Here is a 16,662-nt window from a genome sequence, read left to right as displayed (position 1 = left end):
TTAAAACTGTCCTCCACACTCTAAGCAATCTGTCACAATCCCAACCACTTGATATCAAATTTATTATCGCATTTGGCTTCCACTTGATTGGCGTTTACTGTAATTATATACCCCACTGATAGAAATAGCCCTCAGCCAATCATTTAGCCTAGCCAATAGCTGTTAAAGCTCCACTAAGCTGTCATACTTAGCCCTCGAGCTGAACAGCTTTAACACCTTGCTAGGGCATTAGTTGGCTTATTTGTTGTTCTTATCTGGACTTGAGTGATAGCCAAACGCCTCTTGTTGACATTTTTCCGAAGTTTGTATTTGGGTTTCGGGTCTTTGGTTTTTTGGCTTTTCGCTTTTTGTTTTCGTTTTTCATTTGCGTCGATTTCCCAAGCAGCTTTTTGGCTTGTAATTTTATGAAATCTTTTTTTTTTTTTTAAGCTTTTTTTATTTCTATTTAACGTGGTTTGTTTTTGACTGTCGCAAATTTTATGTTATATTGCTGTCTCATACGCTGTCTCTATTTCGCTCTCACTCTGTCTCTCTCTCTCTCTCTCTATTGCTCTTGTCTGCATGTTTATCGAGCTGCTTGTGTAGCAAGGTCGTTCGTTGTACCCAACTTCTTGTTGTTTTTATTATTATTATTGTTGTTGTTGTTGCTGTTGTTTTTGGACTGCCAAAGCAATTTGTAATGATTATTAAAACAACGGGGCCCCACTTAGCATGGCCCGAATCTTATGACCGTATAATACCCATGCAAAACGAGCCGCAAAGCAAAAGATTTTGTTCACATTATTTTTTCAGTGTTAACCATTCACCTAAACTGTTGTTGTTACCATTTTTTAATTGAAAAGCCAAAAACAAAACAAGTTAATAATAATAACAAAGCAACAGCAGCGGCAGCGGCAGCAACAGTTAACATTATATTGGCTTACAACATGAGCAGTTCAACAAACGCCCTAGCCAAAACCCGTTACTCCACGAGCCCCCCTCGCCTGACTATTTGTTTATTATTCTTAAGCAATTATTACCACATAGCTTAGATACATATACGTATATATATATAGATGTTTTCCTATGATTGAATATCCATGAACATTGATTATGACAGCCGATCACTTGAAACAAAAGTTTCGAAAAGTTCTATTTAAAGCAACAGGTAACAGCATTCCATAGCCATTTGCTCACACACACAATGGCAGTTACAAAAGCGGATCTACATAGAGATATATCATATATATATTTGAGAAATTTCTATACGAGTGTGTGAACTACATATGGCGAGACGAATTAGCATTTACTTCTATAGAAGCTGCTAAGTAACTAGAACTTTTGTTGATTTATAACATTTTATTCAATTTGCCGGCCAAAAATATATCTTAAGAAAACTAGATTTCGAGAGAACAAGTCTGAGCACAATGGGATAAACTGGGTGACTAGCGTGATGCTCTAGACTTGCTGGAAGACCAAAATTCCATACTAACACCGAATACATATAGATAGAATCTACTTGCCAAAGACTTTAAGCAGACTCCATTCAAAAAAGTCTAAATTACAGGGTATAGAACAGGTAATCCGAATCAAAAACCATAATGGCCATAGAGATGTTATATACTTATCATATTCCAGCCATTGCTGTTGCTATTCCCATTGAATTGCAAATTGATATGATCTGCTGCCTTATTATTATAAACATAACGTTTTTATCTATTGTTTGCTTAAATCGATAAGAAGAAGAAGAAGACCGAGACGAAGAAGGGCAAGATCTTAATTAATTTTAGTATTGCTGCAGTCAAATGAAAGAGAATTTTATGCTTATATAATTTGCCAACGCGCTCAACTTTAAAGGCGAGATCTTGCGACACTTTTGCATTTTAATTTCTTTTGAGCTACCTGAACTGTAAATTAGAAAAATTGCCCACAATTGTGGCAATTGCCACACCCACTGACCAAATGAATCATGCATTCAATTTAAGCATAAGTAAAACGTTTTTTTCTTCTTCGTCTCTTTTCGTTTTTTTGCATAGTTGAGCAAATAAATTGCATTTAGCTCTATCCCATATAAGACAATTTGCCATAAGCGTACGAAAAGCGAGCTGAATTATGTCGCTCGTTGAGTTAATCTTAAAAAAAAAAACAAAAACAGAAAAATAAAAGTAGAAACAAAGACAGGCTGCCAAATACAGCAGTCTTAAGTGGTTTTCTAGACAGACCGGGAAATACCCCGCAATCGAAATAGAAACAGAAACAGTAACAGTAACAGCATCAGAAATATATATGTACATACATCAGCGGCACATCCGCAAACTGTAGCTGAATATGATTCAAAAAGTAATTCACACGCCCAAAAATAAAAATGAAGCGAGCAGCGAGAATTTATACAAATTACGGGGCCAATTGAACAAGCTGTGAATTATTTATGTTAAATTAAGGTGTTCTTTGTTGTTGTTGAGGGCGTGTGTGTGTGTGTGTTGGCAAAGCATTAGCATAAATTGGTCGAAAATTATTAAATTGAGCGTGCGTCACGCTGCAATTCGCAATTCGCGGTTTGCCGCAAGCAGCAACACAACCTTCGCTGCTAACAGCTGGCGAGCTACTGGCAAGGCAACATAGCTAAGCTCGGCTTTCGGCTCTGCTCTGCTCGACACGCGGCTTCGCACGTAGTCTGCAGTTGCAGCGACGCCCGGCGTTCGGCTCTGCCTGGCTAACTGGCAAGTCGAGTCTAAAGACAGCTTCGGCTGTGCTTCGGTTCAGTGCTTCGTTGCGGCTCGTCTTTTTGGCGGCGTTGCTTTTTGTGTTGTTGTTGGTTTTTGGACGCCTCTGCGTGTGTGTGAATTTGTTGCTTGTAATTTTTTGGTGCTGTCTTGTGGCCAGGCCGCACCGTTACTTGGCCAGTCGAATTACGCAGCTTGGGGCGAACGGTTCTAGCGCGCGCTTCCCAACAAAGCTAAAAATACTAAACAACAAAAAATACTAACAGAGAGACACAGCAGCAATCGCGAAATCGTTTTACCAAATCAACGACGAGTGTTGTGCAAATTTAGAAAAAAATATAGAAAAATTTAAAAAAAAATCACAAAATTGAAATAAATAAATAGACCCAGCGTGCTAAGCATAAATAAATATACAAAAGCCCACAATAGATATTAAACAAGTCAATAAATAAAATTATATTAAACAGCTAAGATAATAAATTTGTTGAATGATTGTGGGCGTGGACATAAGCTGATTTAACAGTTGTCGCATAACAGCTTTGGATAACTCGAGACGCGGCTTGGATATTTAAGCATTACGCATACGCCGCATTGCACAAAGCCAGGGGTAAGTGTAACTGAAATCGATTTGATATATAAAAATACATATGTATGTATATAGAGGCAACTGCAGTTTAGAATATAACCTTGACATTTAGCTATAATTTGTCATTCTTTGCTAATTAAAAGCACAGCACGTCCAGTGTCCAGCAATTTGATTGGCAGCTAAATTGTGCAATAATTTACAAAAAAAAAAACGTATTACTCTTGCTGTTGTTGTTGTTATTTAATTAGTGCTTGAGTGTGGCTTATAAATATGTATGGATGGATGTCTGGTCTTTAATCGTGCATATGTGTGTGATGTGCTAAACGACAAAGGCCACTCAATGGCTGAATGTTGTCCGTGAATGTGAAATAAAAACTGAGCAGGCTGAATAGAACGAACAACGGCAGCAACAACAACTGTTAGGCATTGTAGGCATGTAAATTACAAAATCAAGTTCGTTGCTTGAGTCTTTTGTTTAGGCTGTGCAGTCGCAACAAAAGGTTCTTAGGCATGAAATAGAAACTAAGCCAACGCAATTTAATAAACATAATAATGCATATAACATATACAATGCACAGTGGTACAGTTGTTGTTGTTACTGTGGTGGTGGTTGTTGTTGTTGCTGCTGCTGCTGCTGTTGTCCAACAACCTTCAGTTAAGCAAGAAAACCCGTTCGAAGTTTTTTTTTTTTTAACATGAACTGCGTGCGCTTAATTTATGCCCAGATTAACATTTTTACATTAATATAATTTCACATTTTTATTAAACCAAGAAAAAAATATCAGTTGAGACTTTGCCTTGACAGCCGAAACACGATGTAAGCTGCAGCGATATAGCTATATACATATATATAATGTACGTAAGGCCATATCATAGTGTCGCTTGTTTCTTTTCTTTCTACCTGTGACAGATGTTTATCGTATTGCCCAAAGTTTTGGGGTCTTTGGCCTACGCTTTGACTTTGGCGAGAAAGCCGACTTCAGATTCTATGTGAAACTGAGCGAAACTGCAATATATTGTTATAGATATATATTTGTATACATATATAACTTGGCTAATTTGCATGCGACCCAGTTCTTAAGCTCTTTAGTCTCCCTAATGAATCACAAGTTAAGGCTTATCGAAATGATTTCGAGTTTTCAAGTCGTCCCTGAGTTGATACGCGTCTATTGTTAATAATTTGCTTAGAATTTGACAATCACTACTTCTACGCCCCTAATTAAGCCCATACAGCATATAGCTCAATCATATTTAATTAGAAACTTGATTGTGTGACCAGCTCAATTTCAAATTCAATTTCGATTTCAGTCTCAAACTGAAATTTAATGAACTTCAATTAAGCGTAACTCACAGAGACTTCAATTGCTGCCGGGGCTGTTTATTGTTGTTATTATATGTATATTTATTATTTATTAAATTGTTTGTATAGTTATTTGTTGTTTGCCATAAGTTTTAATGATGCTGTCGCTGTCTGTCTCTCTGTCCGTCTGTCCATCTGTCTGTCTGACAACATGATGTAATTTGTTGGCTCCATGTTAGAGCGTGAAAAGTTGGCAGAGCAGCAATTGAACTATGAATCACACATTCATCAAGTACACGCTGGAGCAGGTATATATGCCAAATTAACATAGCCAAATTGATTGGCTGACTGATTGGCTGCGTGAGCGACTGACTGACTGACTGACTGCCTGAGTGACTAAGCTGCTGTCAAAAGTCTGAAAGCCAGACACGTTTAATTAACAAAGACTGCGCAAACATTAAGCAAACCTTAAGCAGATATCTGCATTGTTCTTGAGGCCCGATGGCGGGCTTTATGGTGTTTTTTTTGGGATACCCTTGAAAATGGTTGAACAAGTTCATATGCATTTTATTGGAGTGTTTGTAATAAGGAAGAAACAAAGCAAGTGTGCCATTAAAAATATATTTATATTTATATATTTACGCGATTAGAGCTAAAGGTCATTGCTATAACTTTGATAAGAGCAGGAAAGATTTACAGATGCAGCTTAAACTTCAAATTATCGATAACTTTATCGATTACCCTTGAGAGCTATAATTTCTATATAATACAACTGGCACGTATTGGTCCAATACTAGCTCTAAGATAGAATATTGAAATATCTCAAGTTTAAATCATAATATCGATAACTTTTGTTCATGACATTCTCTAATTATTCAGTAAAAGAGCTAGAAACTAAAGGAATTTATTGAAAATTGATTAATAATGTATAGATCTAGACATATTAACTAGCTTTTATTAAGGCTAGGGACTAGAGAGCTGAAATTAAATTTTCTTAAGATCATCGATAACTTAATCGATTTTCATTAAAAATAGATTAGGAGTTAATGAACAGCATACTAAAGCTAGCTAGTTTAAGTTTAATCTCTTTAATCTTATCTCTAGCATGTGGAACTACAGTTAGCCTCCATTGTTGTCGATAAAAGCCAATCTTCATTGGGCCAAACATACTTCACAGTTTATCTAAATCCATTTATAGATTCCACTAAAGTATCATAGTATGCATGTAGTAATCCACTTTTCCAACTCCAACTTCATCTGAATCGGACTTTGCATAGCTTCTGGGTATCTTCAAGTCAGACACTGCCAATCAGGGCACTCTAGCTTTGTGTGTTTTTTTTATGGACTTAACACTTGTCGCTCGTCTATTCTTAGCCAAGGCCCACGCAAATTTTGCAAGTAATTTTTTGAAACAATGCCAAAGAGACTATATAAATTTATATATGTATATAAATGAAGATATAGGAGTGTATCTCTGTATCTGTGTGTGTGTGTTTGTGTTTGTGTGTATAATCAGTCAATAGCAAATAACAAATAAGCATAAAAATAATCAAAAAAAAAAAAAACAAAAAAATATATAACAAAAGCGGAAGTTGAAGTCTCACGAAAGCGCTGTGTAATTTTGTGTCTTTTCTCTTTGGCGCCTTCCTGGCACGAAATACCAAATGCGAAATATGAATATTATTTTTGTGAGAATTCTCAACGAAAATGCAAGCAGTCGATAGACAAATAAATACATACATATATATAGAGAGAGATATATATGTATTGGGATTATGAAAGGCCTGCGCTGGCAAGTGAAAATTGGAATTTATAATTTCGTGCCATGCAGCGCGGCCGATTTTCAACCGCAATATTTTCCCCCTTGCATGAATGCGATAAAAAGAAGAAGAAAAAGACGATGATGATGATGATGAAGATGAAGAGAGAAAAACAGTTTTTGCCGACAAACACGGGCAGGCAGCACTTGTCACTGCTGAAGCAGCCTCAACTGAGCTACTGTTGCTGCTGCTGTTGCTTCTGTTGTTGCTGATGATGTAATGAGCGACATGCGCATCAAGTGACAGAGCAAATGTTGCGCATACGCCGCATTGTACCAGAGCAGAGTGCAACAGTCTCCAGCTGCGGCAGCTCCAGCGGTTCATCATCAACAATCTTCAAGATAATAAAAAGTAAATTGTTGCAGTTTTTCCACACACACACACACACAAACTAAGACTAGAATTGACCTGAAAAACTTTTGAAAATGTAGCGCAACTTGGAAAAGCTTAACTCAAAAAAAAAAGTATATATAAAAGTAAAACTCCGCTCAGTTTTTGGTTTAAGGAAGTTGAAATTTGCTTGACGAAATTTTTTTTGTCAATTTGGAGACGAAAAAAACATAATGAGACTAGTCGAACAATAGCTAATCAAAGCTTGACTTGAATGTTGCTCAAAAAAAGTCTTATATGAAGTATAAATATATATGTATGAATATACATTATTTATATATATAAATATAATTGTTTATATTAATAAAGAAGCAAAACTAATAAAGTCATTTTGAAGCAAAAACTAATCATTGTTTAAAAGAATTTCATTTTATATTACTGAAATTATAATGAAAGCAAATATATATATATATTCCATTGAAATATATTAGATATGTATATCTCCATAGGAAACAAACTGAGTGAATTATTTTTTGTATAATTTTTTATTTTACCTTATTTATTTATTTTATAAAAATTATGTTTATATTTATTTTTTAATTTTTTTAATTTTAATATTATTTCATTATTTTTAATTATTTTATTTTATTTTAAAAATTATTTTTGCTTATATATTGTGGATTTTTAGTTTTTATATTAATATGTATATTTATATTATTACATATGTATATATATATTACATGTATATATACTCCAACTACTCTAATACGATCTTCTTCTATCTCGAACTAGTCATCGAAACCAAAATTTGTATAATTTATATTTATATATTGATTTGGAGCCTGTCTAAAAAGTTGTTCAATTTACGATTAAAAACAAGTTTTGCATACGATTATTTTATTTATTTATTATTTTTTAATATTCAAGAGCTTTGTATATTATGCATAATAATTAAACTTATGAAGAACCTATATTTGTATATTATAATATCATAATATATTTATGTATATACGTTTATATATGTTAACGTTTGCGCTTTTGTTAAACTGAAAATATTTCAAGACATATTTTCATATACAAAATGCGCTAGATTTTTACTCTAAGCATTCGTTCCATCTCTTAGATAATAGAGTTATATGTAGTTAGGCCTCAGCAGGGCCTGGAAATTTGTTTAATATCTTTATCAATCGAAATATATTTGTATATACACAACAATATGATATAGTTGTTGTTGCCCTGCTAAACTTGAGCCACAATCAGACAACTCGCAACTTGTTGCTGCCACATTATTTTGACACATGCACGGGCTGCGTGAGCTCCATTCACACATATTAAACAAAAACAAAATAAATAAAAAGAGAAGCGCAACTATAACTTAACTATGTATGCTTAAGTACAACACCCCGTGCTATGTGTGGGGCTATAAGGCACTGTAATTCACTCCATTTTTTATGATGTTGCTGCCCCCTTTTTTTATGCAGCAGCCGCAACAGCAACAGCAAATGATGCCACATGCTGTAGATCTAATTGCGAGTGATGCTCACATGAAACAAGTAAAGGGAGGGAAAGAGAGAGAGAGAGAGAAAATAAAAGTGCCAACTCATAAAATTAAAAATAACCACAGTTGGTGTAGTTGCTGAAGTTGTTGTTGTAGTTGTTGTTGTCGTTGTCATTGTTTGTTATAGTTGCGTTGCAAACAATAACAGTAAGCAGAGACACCCGCCCGCAACAATTGTGCAAGGCAGACGACACGAAAAAAAAGACAATTATTTTATAGTCTATATATAGCAGGTGAAGATGTGCATAATAAATATATATACATATACATACATGGCATATAGTAGCCGATGCATACATATACATTCATATTCAACTCGTGGCATATAAACAAAGACTTAATATAGTACGAGCAGCTATATAATGAGAAATCATTGGCGGCATATATAATGTGGAAATTCAATTAAAAATCAAGTCAATGTTTGAGGACGGAATGTGGTGTGAGCCATAATATTTAAATGTTTGTATGAGGGTGGTACGAACATTTAAGAGGTTGAAAGTGAAGATGACAAAAAAATAGAAATAGAACAAATACAATATATTTATATATGGTTTGTACTTTAATAATATTTTATATACATTTGTATTTTTTAATATAATTTTTTTTTAATTTTTTATTTATTTTTTTTATTTATTTTTTTTATTAATTTTTTTTATTTATTTTTGATAAATTTATATTTCGTATGTATGTAATTTCTTGTGTTAAATTTTTTTTTCATTTATATTTGTTTATATTTATTTTATATTTATTTTTTATATTTATTTTGTTTATTTTATTTATACTATTTATTTTATTTATCTTATTTATATTATTTATTTTATTTATTTTATATATTTTATTTATTTATTTATTTAATTTATTTCACATATTTTATTTATTTAATTTCTTTTATTTACATTTTATATTTTATATTATTAATTTTTATATTTTGTGTATATTTTGTATATTTATATGCACCATCATAAAAAAAAAAAAACAATAACACTAAAATTAGTAAGGCTGACAATCATAATAAAATGTTTTAATAATAATAGCTGTACTTATGTCAAATATATAACATTTATAGATATATACTATATTTTTCCAAAACTTGCTCATACCACCCTCGCCCAAATGCACTTATCCATGAAACCACTGCCAAATGCACTTAGCATATATACTAATTAGCTCAATTGTATTCATTTAATCAGCTGCTTTTGGCGTTGAAATTTGCTCATTGTGAAATGAAATTGATGGAACACATTAAGTGACAGCCAGAAAGCCGAAATAAATAAATAAAAAGTAATAATAACTTAAAAAAGTGAACGCAATGCGAATAGAATTTGGCTGTACGCGAACAAAGCAAAAAAAAAATTTAATATAAGATCAAAAGGCCAAAAACTCGTTTTTTTGTAAGTTGCTGCCCCTGCCTGCTGGCACGCCCCTTCACCCAGTTGCTGTCTGTTCGAGGTATCCACTTTCAAGGTTGCAAAGAACTCGACCGAAAGGCAGCCTGACTGCCTCACTCTGGCCTGTGGCTGGCTGGCAGCTGTCATACAGATTATTGCATTTGGATTTGGGTGTGGGTCCGCATGTGGCCCACATTTCGAGCCACTGCAGCAGTTGACAAACGTTTTAGCTTAGTTTTTGTTCGGTTTTGGAAAGGCGCGCGCCGCTTGCAGCTTGCAACATGGCAACGGTGGCACACGCCAAACGCGCTGCAGTTGCGCAATTCAGTTTCATGATTCATAGAGAGCAATTAAAACCTCGAGAGAATTGTATCAATAGAGAACATTGCAGTCGGGCGTAACTGACTGTACAATATGCTATGCCACAAGGGGGCGCTAGCTAAGGGTATCTACATAGGTAAAGCACAGCTCTAGAACTCTAAAAGCTACAACTATTATTTTCCAGGTATGCCACGCCCTCAGTGGGAGTAACTTAAATACCTAAAGATCTGATCAGTCAAGCCTTACAACAACTCTTAACATAAAATTTCCAGCTTCTAGCTCTTTATTCAATAGAAGTTCCACTAAAGCCAATATACCCCACTTTCACACTTCGGGCAGGGCTATCTATAGCAAAAAAGCAATGCCAATTTGTGGGGCGCAGTCAGCATGTTTTTTTCAGTTGTTGGTAAGCCGCTTAGCCAAGTCAAGCAAAAGACTTCCTTCTGCGCAGGAATGAACGAGTCAGCCAAACGGCCTTGACGAAGTGCGAGACGTAGTTTCACGCACGTCAAGAATACTTTTTTTTCAGAATGCGTTTAGCCTCTGTGTGTGTGTGTGTGTGTGCGTGTGTGTGCTATAAATAAAAAAGGCAACTGGCTTTTTTGGCCTTCGCTGGCCTTCGAGCTTACATAATTAATTGCAATAACAGCAACAGTTGTGGTTGTTGGCCTGGCATGCGGAAAAGCGACGCAGGCGCAAACGAAAGACTTAAGACGCGAACTTGAGTGCAGCTGTGACGCACATCAATCAGCTAGCGGCAGCCGCGTCTCAATTAACACTTAATGCACATTCAACAGCTGAAAAACAGAAAAAACGCTTGTTAATCAATTTCATTTATGAATTCGACTCGCTGATTACCAGATGCACAGATGAGCATATTAGCTTTCATTTGTCTTCATTATATGAAACATTTGGCCCCCACTTGGGGCATGCCTAAGGGTAAAGCTTACTATATTATTGACAATTTTAGAGTTGAGAAATTTAATATTTCCATTTAGAATTACATAGATAAGCCTTCCGATATATTAAGCTGTTTTGGGGCGTGGCAAAGCCTCTATTCAACTCAAGCTTTGAAGTTATCTATTCTATATTTTACTTCAATGTTTTATATACTACACTACTTTCAAAACACGGTATTATACAGCCGTGCAGACTCGTTTATTACTTGTTTAAATATATATATATATACTTTGCCCATTATCTTAACCCTGCTCAGCTGCCCAGCTCAAGCAAACGAGACGAAAATTATTTGAATTTCTACTTAATTTTCTTGTTTGTTTTTTTTTATGAATTGTCTTAAATTAAATACATTATTTATGTATAATAATTGTTTAATTTCAATGCACTTAACTTCTATATACACATACATATATACAATATTTATATTGCTGTATGAACATATGTGGCCAAAAGCAAAAGATGGTCAAAAGGCCAGCTAGCTAATTAAATTTCATGTATGTGTATCTCTCTCTATCTGTGTGTGTGTGTGTGCGTGTTGTTGGTGTGAACCATGTGATCATCGCTAAAAAATCAGCAGCACGTTCGATGTACAAAAAACTTTTATATATAATATATTAGCAAACCAAATGCCAACAACAACAACAACAACAATCAAAAGCGGTGAAAAGAACGAAATGTTATGCGTTCATTGTATACATATTATACAATATAAAACAGATGAGCAGATGAGAAGGAGATGGAAAAAAAATCAGAAGAATACAAGAAATATCAACAAAAATGTATAAAAATCAGCAACATTCTGGAAGAAGTTAATCACAGCGCTCTAAAATAGAAGATGAAACAGAATAAAATCTTGAGTTTAAGGCTTACCGAATGGGTATTTACCTTCTCATCGTCCCTCTCCCTTCTGCCGTGTGTTTTTCAAGGCTTGGCTTTTGAATGATAACTGTAAGATCTCAGCATCATCGTTAAGCGTGCTGATGTTGACTCATGAATGAAAATTAAGTAGGTAACATATTCTATATAAAGAATGATGCACCATGCTGAAAATATAGTTGTAGGTAGTAGAGCTGGAAGACACAGACGAGGGCAGTCTGAATGATTTGTCTATTAATATATTGATTACAATTCTTCTGCCGTTATCTTTCATCTTTACGGTTGGAAGCTCTCTGGACTCGTATCTATTTAGTACTTTCCGTAATTTAGAAATTTAGAAAGTCTGCGCATTTGTTTGTTTAGTGGGCGTGAAGCGCCATTAGCATTGGCAAAAGTTCTTAGTAAATAGTCGAGAGATGACAGATAAAAGATTCTAGAAGTTGAGATACTCTCACAAATTTCTACAAGAGTGATTGATTAATGGCTTCATTGTCATATATGGTGAGTGTATTTCGCACGATATTAATAATGTTGTTGAGCAGATAGCGAGGTGAGCAATTTATGAACTTGTTGATATCAAAACATAATTTAGACATCCACTAGAGGTAGGAAGAAAACTAAACCAAAAATATCTACTCGTAGAATCTAAAAATATACTCTAAATGGTCTCTAAAATCAATTATATTTTAATATGAAAACCTACCAAACAAAAATCACTTATAAAATCTGTGTATGCATGCCTTCAATAAAACGATTTCAGGAATAAGTCAGATACCTAGAGTGAGCTATTCAAAGACAGATATGTAATTTATGATGCCTGCTGCTTTGTCTGCTTGAAGTGTTACACATTACGTGACAAAATTATAATATCTATAGGTCTAGGGTATGCGAAGTTCTAAGACAAACAGAAACCCGTTGAAATTCGAAATTGATTAGTTGAGCCACGGGTTTTTAGTGGTTTTATGCGTGACATATATCAATTTTATGGCCAGATTTTGGTTGCTAATTAAAGCCGAACGCCAACGCAAATAGAAAGCCAAATGTGGCATTGACTTCAATGGAATTGACCGATTTTGACCCAACCAGACGACAGCAAATGGAGCAGCAGCAGCAGCAGCAGCAGCAACTGCTAGAGGCTGGCGGTAGTGGCTGCTCATTAGGATTGCAGAGCGAGCTGCCGCCCATTGATGTGGGCCATTAGAAGCACGATAAGAGCTTCTAAATGGTGTTGAAACGTTTAGCAATGCGTTTTGGGTGGCAGCCGAAGGTAGGAAGAGGCAGCAATAGCCGCAATTGTTACAATTCTCAGACTCACTTTCAATGCGTGTGACACATATTTTGACCACTCACAGACATACATAGCTACATACATATACACGGTATACACTCTATAAAATATATTGATAAATCGCATTGAATGCCAAGCACGTGCATGACCGCCAATACACCTGATTTGGTTAACAGGTAGCTGGCATTTTGTCACAAAACGTTGACAAAGCTTGACTTTGAAACGGTTTGCGACACAAAGAGTAAAAAAAACCTAAAAAACCATAAAAATCAAAGAAAAACCAAAACAATTGAAATGCAATCCAAGTTTAGTTGACTACAGACAAAATGCAAAATAAAAAGCACAATTAAATGCAGTGACATTGATAAAAATTAAACACACACACACATACCAACATTTCTATTAAATGTGTTTCAAAATCAAAAGACTTAGGCGACAAACTGCGCAGGCAACGAATTTAGCTTTTTTTTGTTGAAGTTCATTGGCTTGCAGATTGATTGGCTGATTGCTTAATAATCTAGAGCCGGATTAAAGTTTTTACACCACATATATATGTATATACATATAGATAATTTGATGCCTTTACACGCCAACAACTTAATATGCCAGCCCAGATCTAATCATGCAACAAATGGCGCTCAAAGAATCATTCGCACAAGCACTTAATTGTTTTTGTATTTCTTCTTCTTGTCTAGAACCTTAGCCAGCTGCTGCGGCACATACATAGATATATATATAAATAAATAATAATTAAAGAAAAACGTTTCTTTTGCAGACCCACACACGCAAAACAAAAAAATTAAATAAAATGATTTCGCGCCGCAAGATTATATCGCGTTCCCTGGACAATTTGGATGCCATTGGGCAGGAGGAGCAGGAGGAAGATGTCTGGCACGATCGCGAAAAGTTGTTCCGGGTAAGCAAAGCAATCGAGGTGTACAACGAGCAATATTGTTGAGGCACAAGGTATCCATTCCATATTGTTTAATATTTAGTTAGATTAGATAGATTGTAGACTAGATTTTCAAATGTGCGATATATACTCAATTAACTAAAGCTTGACAGCGATATATTTTCATTTTGCAAGCATTCAAATTGTTATCGATGAGCGACCGATGAATCGAAGTCTTATACTATCGCATAAGCTCTGTCGGTCTTATACTCTTATACGCTTATAAAAGCTAACGCAAATTAGCAGAATTCAATAGATTTTTTGGCTATTGATATAGATCAAGAGTATAATATATAGTGCCAACTAAACCTATATACATATTAAATTCATGTCATGCTAATTCTTTGTTTCCGTCTTTGCAGGATCACATCAACGAAGTGCTGACCAAGTGGGAGCAAATCGATGATGAAATATGGGCCAAGATCATTGTCTTCGAAAAGAATCGACGCGTGGCCAAGGCCTATGCGCGCTCCAATGTGATCACCATCAATGGCTCCAAGCATGGCTTCGATGGAGTGAGGTAAGTAATACCAGCTGCCTTCCACAGACTAGACACTAACTGCTCCATTTTTTTCTTCGCAGAATTGGCCTAAATGGCTTTGAGAATCCCATGCGCGATGCAGAGACAAAAGTCATCAAAAAATCAATAGGAGATGGCTTTAAGATCAAAATGGACGACACTGGCAATATATTTATTAAACGATATGGCAAGAGCAGCATCTATGTGAATCACACAGCGCTGGCCAATGAGGAATCGGTGGTTGGAGCTGATATTCTGCAAATGCCACAAATGTCGCTCACAGCGGGCACCTCCTCAAGGCTGTTCGACATGAAGAAATTTCAGAACAATATTAATCGGGAATTCGCGCGTAGCTATCCGGAACGTAGCCGTTTGGAACGACAATGTCTGTCGGCCGTCTCGCTGGTCAAGTCAAACAATAATCTAATCAATACACCCCTCTGGATAATGGTCATCAATGTGGTTGCCATGGATATGCTTAAGAATCGTTTGCAATCGTTACCCAAATCGTTGGACGCATTGGGCATGCGAGTGCCTCTCACACACAGCAATGAGGATCCGTACTCAACGATTGAGAGTCAAGTGGGTTTAATTTATCCAACGCCAGCTGCCTCGGATGAGTCCCAGTCCTCGAGCAATTCAAGCAAGGGCAGGCGCAGCGTCTTCAGCGCGGCCTTCCTCAACGAAAGTCCTTATGTGCCAAAGGTAAGTGATATCGATGTATATCTATCGCAGATACTTACAACCGTAACACTTGGCAGTATAGATATTTTTATTATTTTAAATGCTAATTATCAATCTTATTCCATATTGCAGCCGGACTACGAGGTGGCATCTATGGCTTCAATGACTTCCTTGGCGCCCATTTATACGGAAAAGAAGCCTCAGAAGAATTCGCCACAGCGCAAAAAGCAGGATGATCCGTACTATTGCGGGCTACTGGCACGCATTCCCAATTTTATTAAGTCGAACAAACAGCAGTGCGCTAGCAAGCCCAAAAAGGAGCCAAAAATCTCGCGCAAGATATCGGCGCAGCATCATCAGTTCCTGCTAGCCGCGCAGCAGCAACAACAACAGTCACTGCAATCGACGACGCCCATACCCATCGCAACGTTCCATCATTCGTATTTCCCCTACAAACTCTATCCACCGCAGCATCGACTGTCGCAGTCGCAGCTCTCTCTCTGGGATGCGCGTAGTCTAATCAGCGCACATGGTAGGTGGTTCGATATATTCTGTTATAAAAGTAACGCATCTCTAATATACTCTCTCTTTCTCTATTTATCTCTTGCAGAATGAGCGCCGGATGAAACTGGCCCTAATTTATTCATCGCCTAGCATTATTTTACAATTTATTTAGTCAAAGCATATTTTTTTAATTTTTGGTCAGTGGAATGCATTTCGCTCAGTTTTGTGATCATAAATTATGCGAAATGCAGCCATCTATTATAATTATTAGAGCATACTTTTGGGCATATGCCTAAAATAATACCCATTAACACTTCAACTAATTAAATCGGCGTTATAGATTAGCACCGGAGATGAGAGATTTAATGATTATGCAATTTGTAATAATTAATTAAAATTTTGCCATAGTTTTTAAATCGTTTAAGACTGAGAACGTCCTAGAGTCGAGTTGTGTGCACAAATAAATACATATCACGAATCTACAATATATAATATGGATTATATACGAACATATATGCGCACATTTTGATAACAAAGTAATTGAAGGATTTGTTGTCATAGGCAAATTTTTTGCTACTTTAGGCGATTAATTTTTATTGTTTTATTTCCTGTAAATACATTTTCATATGTAAATAAGTTCGAAAATAACATATACGTATGTGAATCCTTTGTAAACGTTTATGCATTAAAAGAATATTTTCAAATGTGTGATTTTTTATTTTAATAAAATAATATTGTACGTTGGCAAAACCTAAAGTGAGTATAAAAATTAAAGCGTTAAATTTAAAAATTCGTTAGCGCCATTACTAACAGCACCATTAACATTATGGTCTAACTAACATTGCCATGTTAGCTAACATATTTAATCGATAG

General features: G+C 35.5%; 1 protein-coding gene across 1 annotated transcript; it reads left to right on the top strand.

The window, feature by feature from the left end:
- Positions 1–2,848: 2,848 nt before the first annotated feature.
- reb (rebuf) lies at positions 2,849–16,493 on the top strand. The gene is made up of 6 exons (XM_018106885.3): positions 2,849–3,309; positions 13,905–14,045; positions 14,444–14,601; positions 14,664–15,306; positions 15,418–15,817; positions 15,896–16,493. The coding sequence occupies exons 2-6, from the start codon at positions 13,938–13,940 to the stop codon at positions 15,898–15,900; spliced, it is 1,314 nt and encodes a 437-aa protein (XP_017962374.1). The 5' UTR covers positions 2,849–3,309; positions 13,905–13,937; the 3' UTR covers positions 15,901–16,493.
- Positions 16,494–16,662: the final 169 nt, after the last annotated feature.

This window comes from Drosophila navojoa, chromosome 5 (assembly GCF_054131105.1).
Source record: "Drosophila navojoa isolate 15081-1374.11 chromosome 5, UAZ_NAV_1.0, whole genome shotgun sequence".
In the NCBI taxonomy this organism is placed as follows: domain Eukaryota; kingdom Metazoa; phylum Arthropoda; class Insecta; order Diptera; family Drosophilidae; genus Drosophila; species Drosophila navojoa.
Note: the sequence above shows the minus strand (reverse complement) of the source record. Positions and strands in the feature narration are given on the sequence as shown.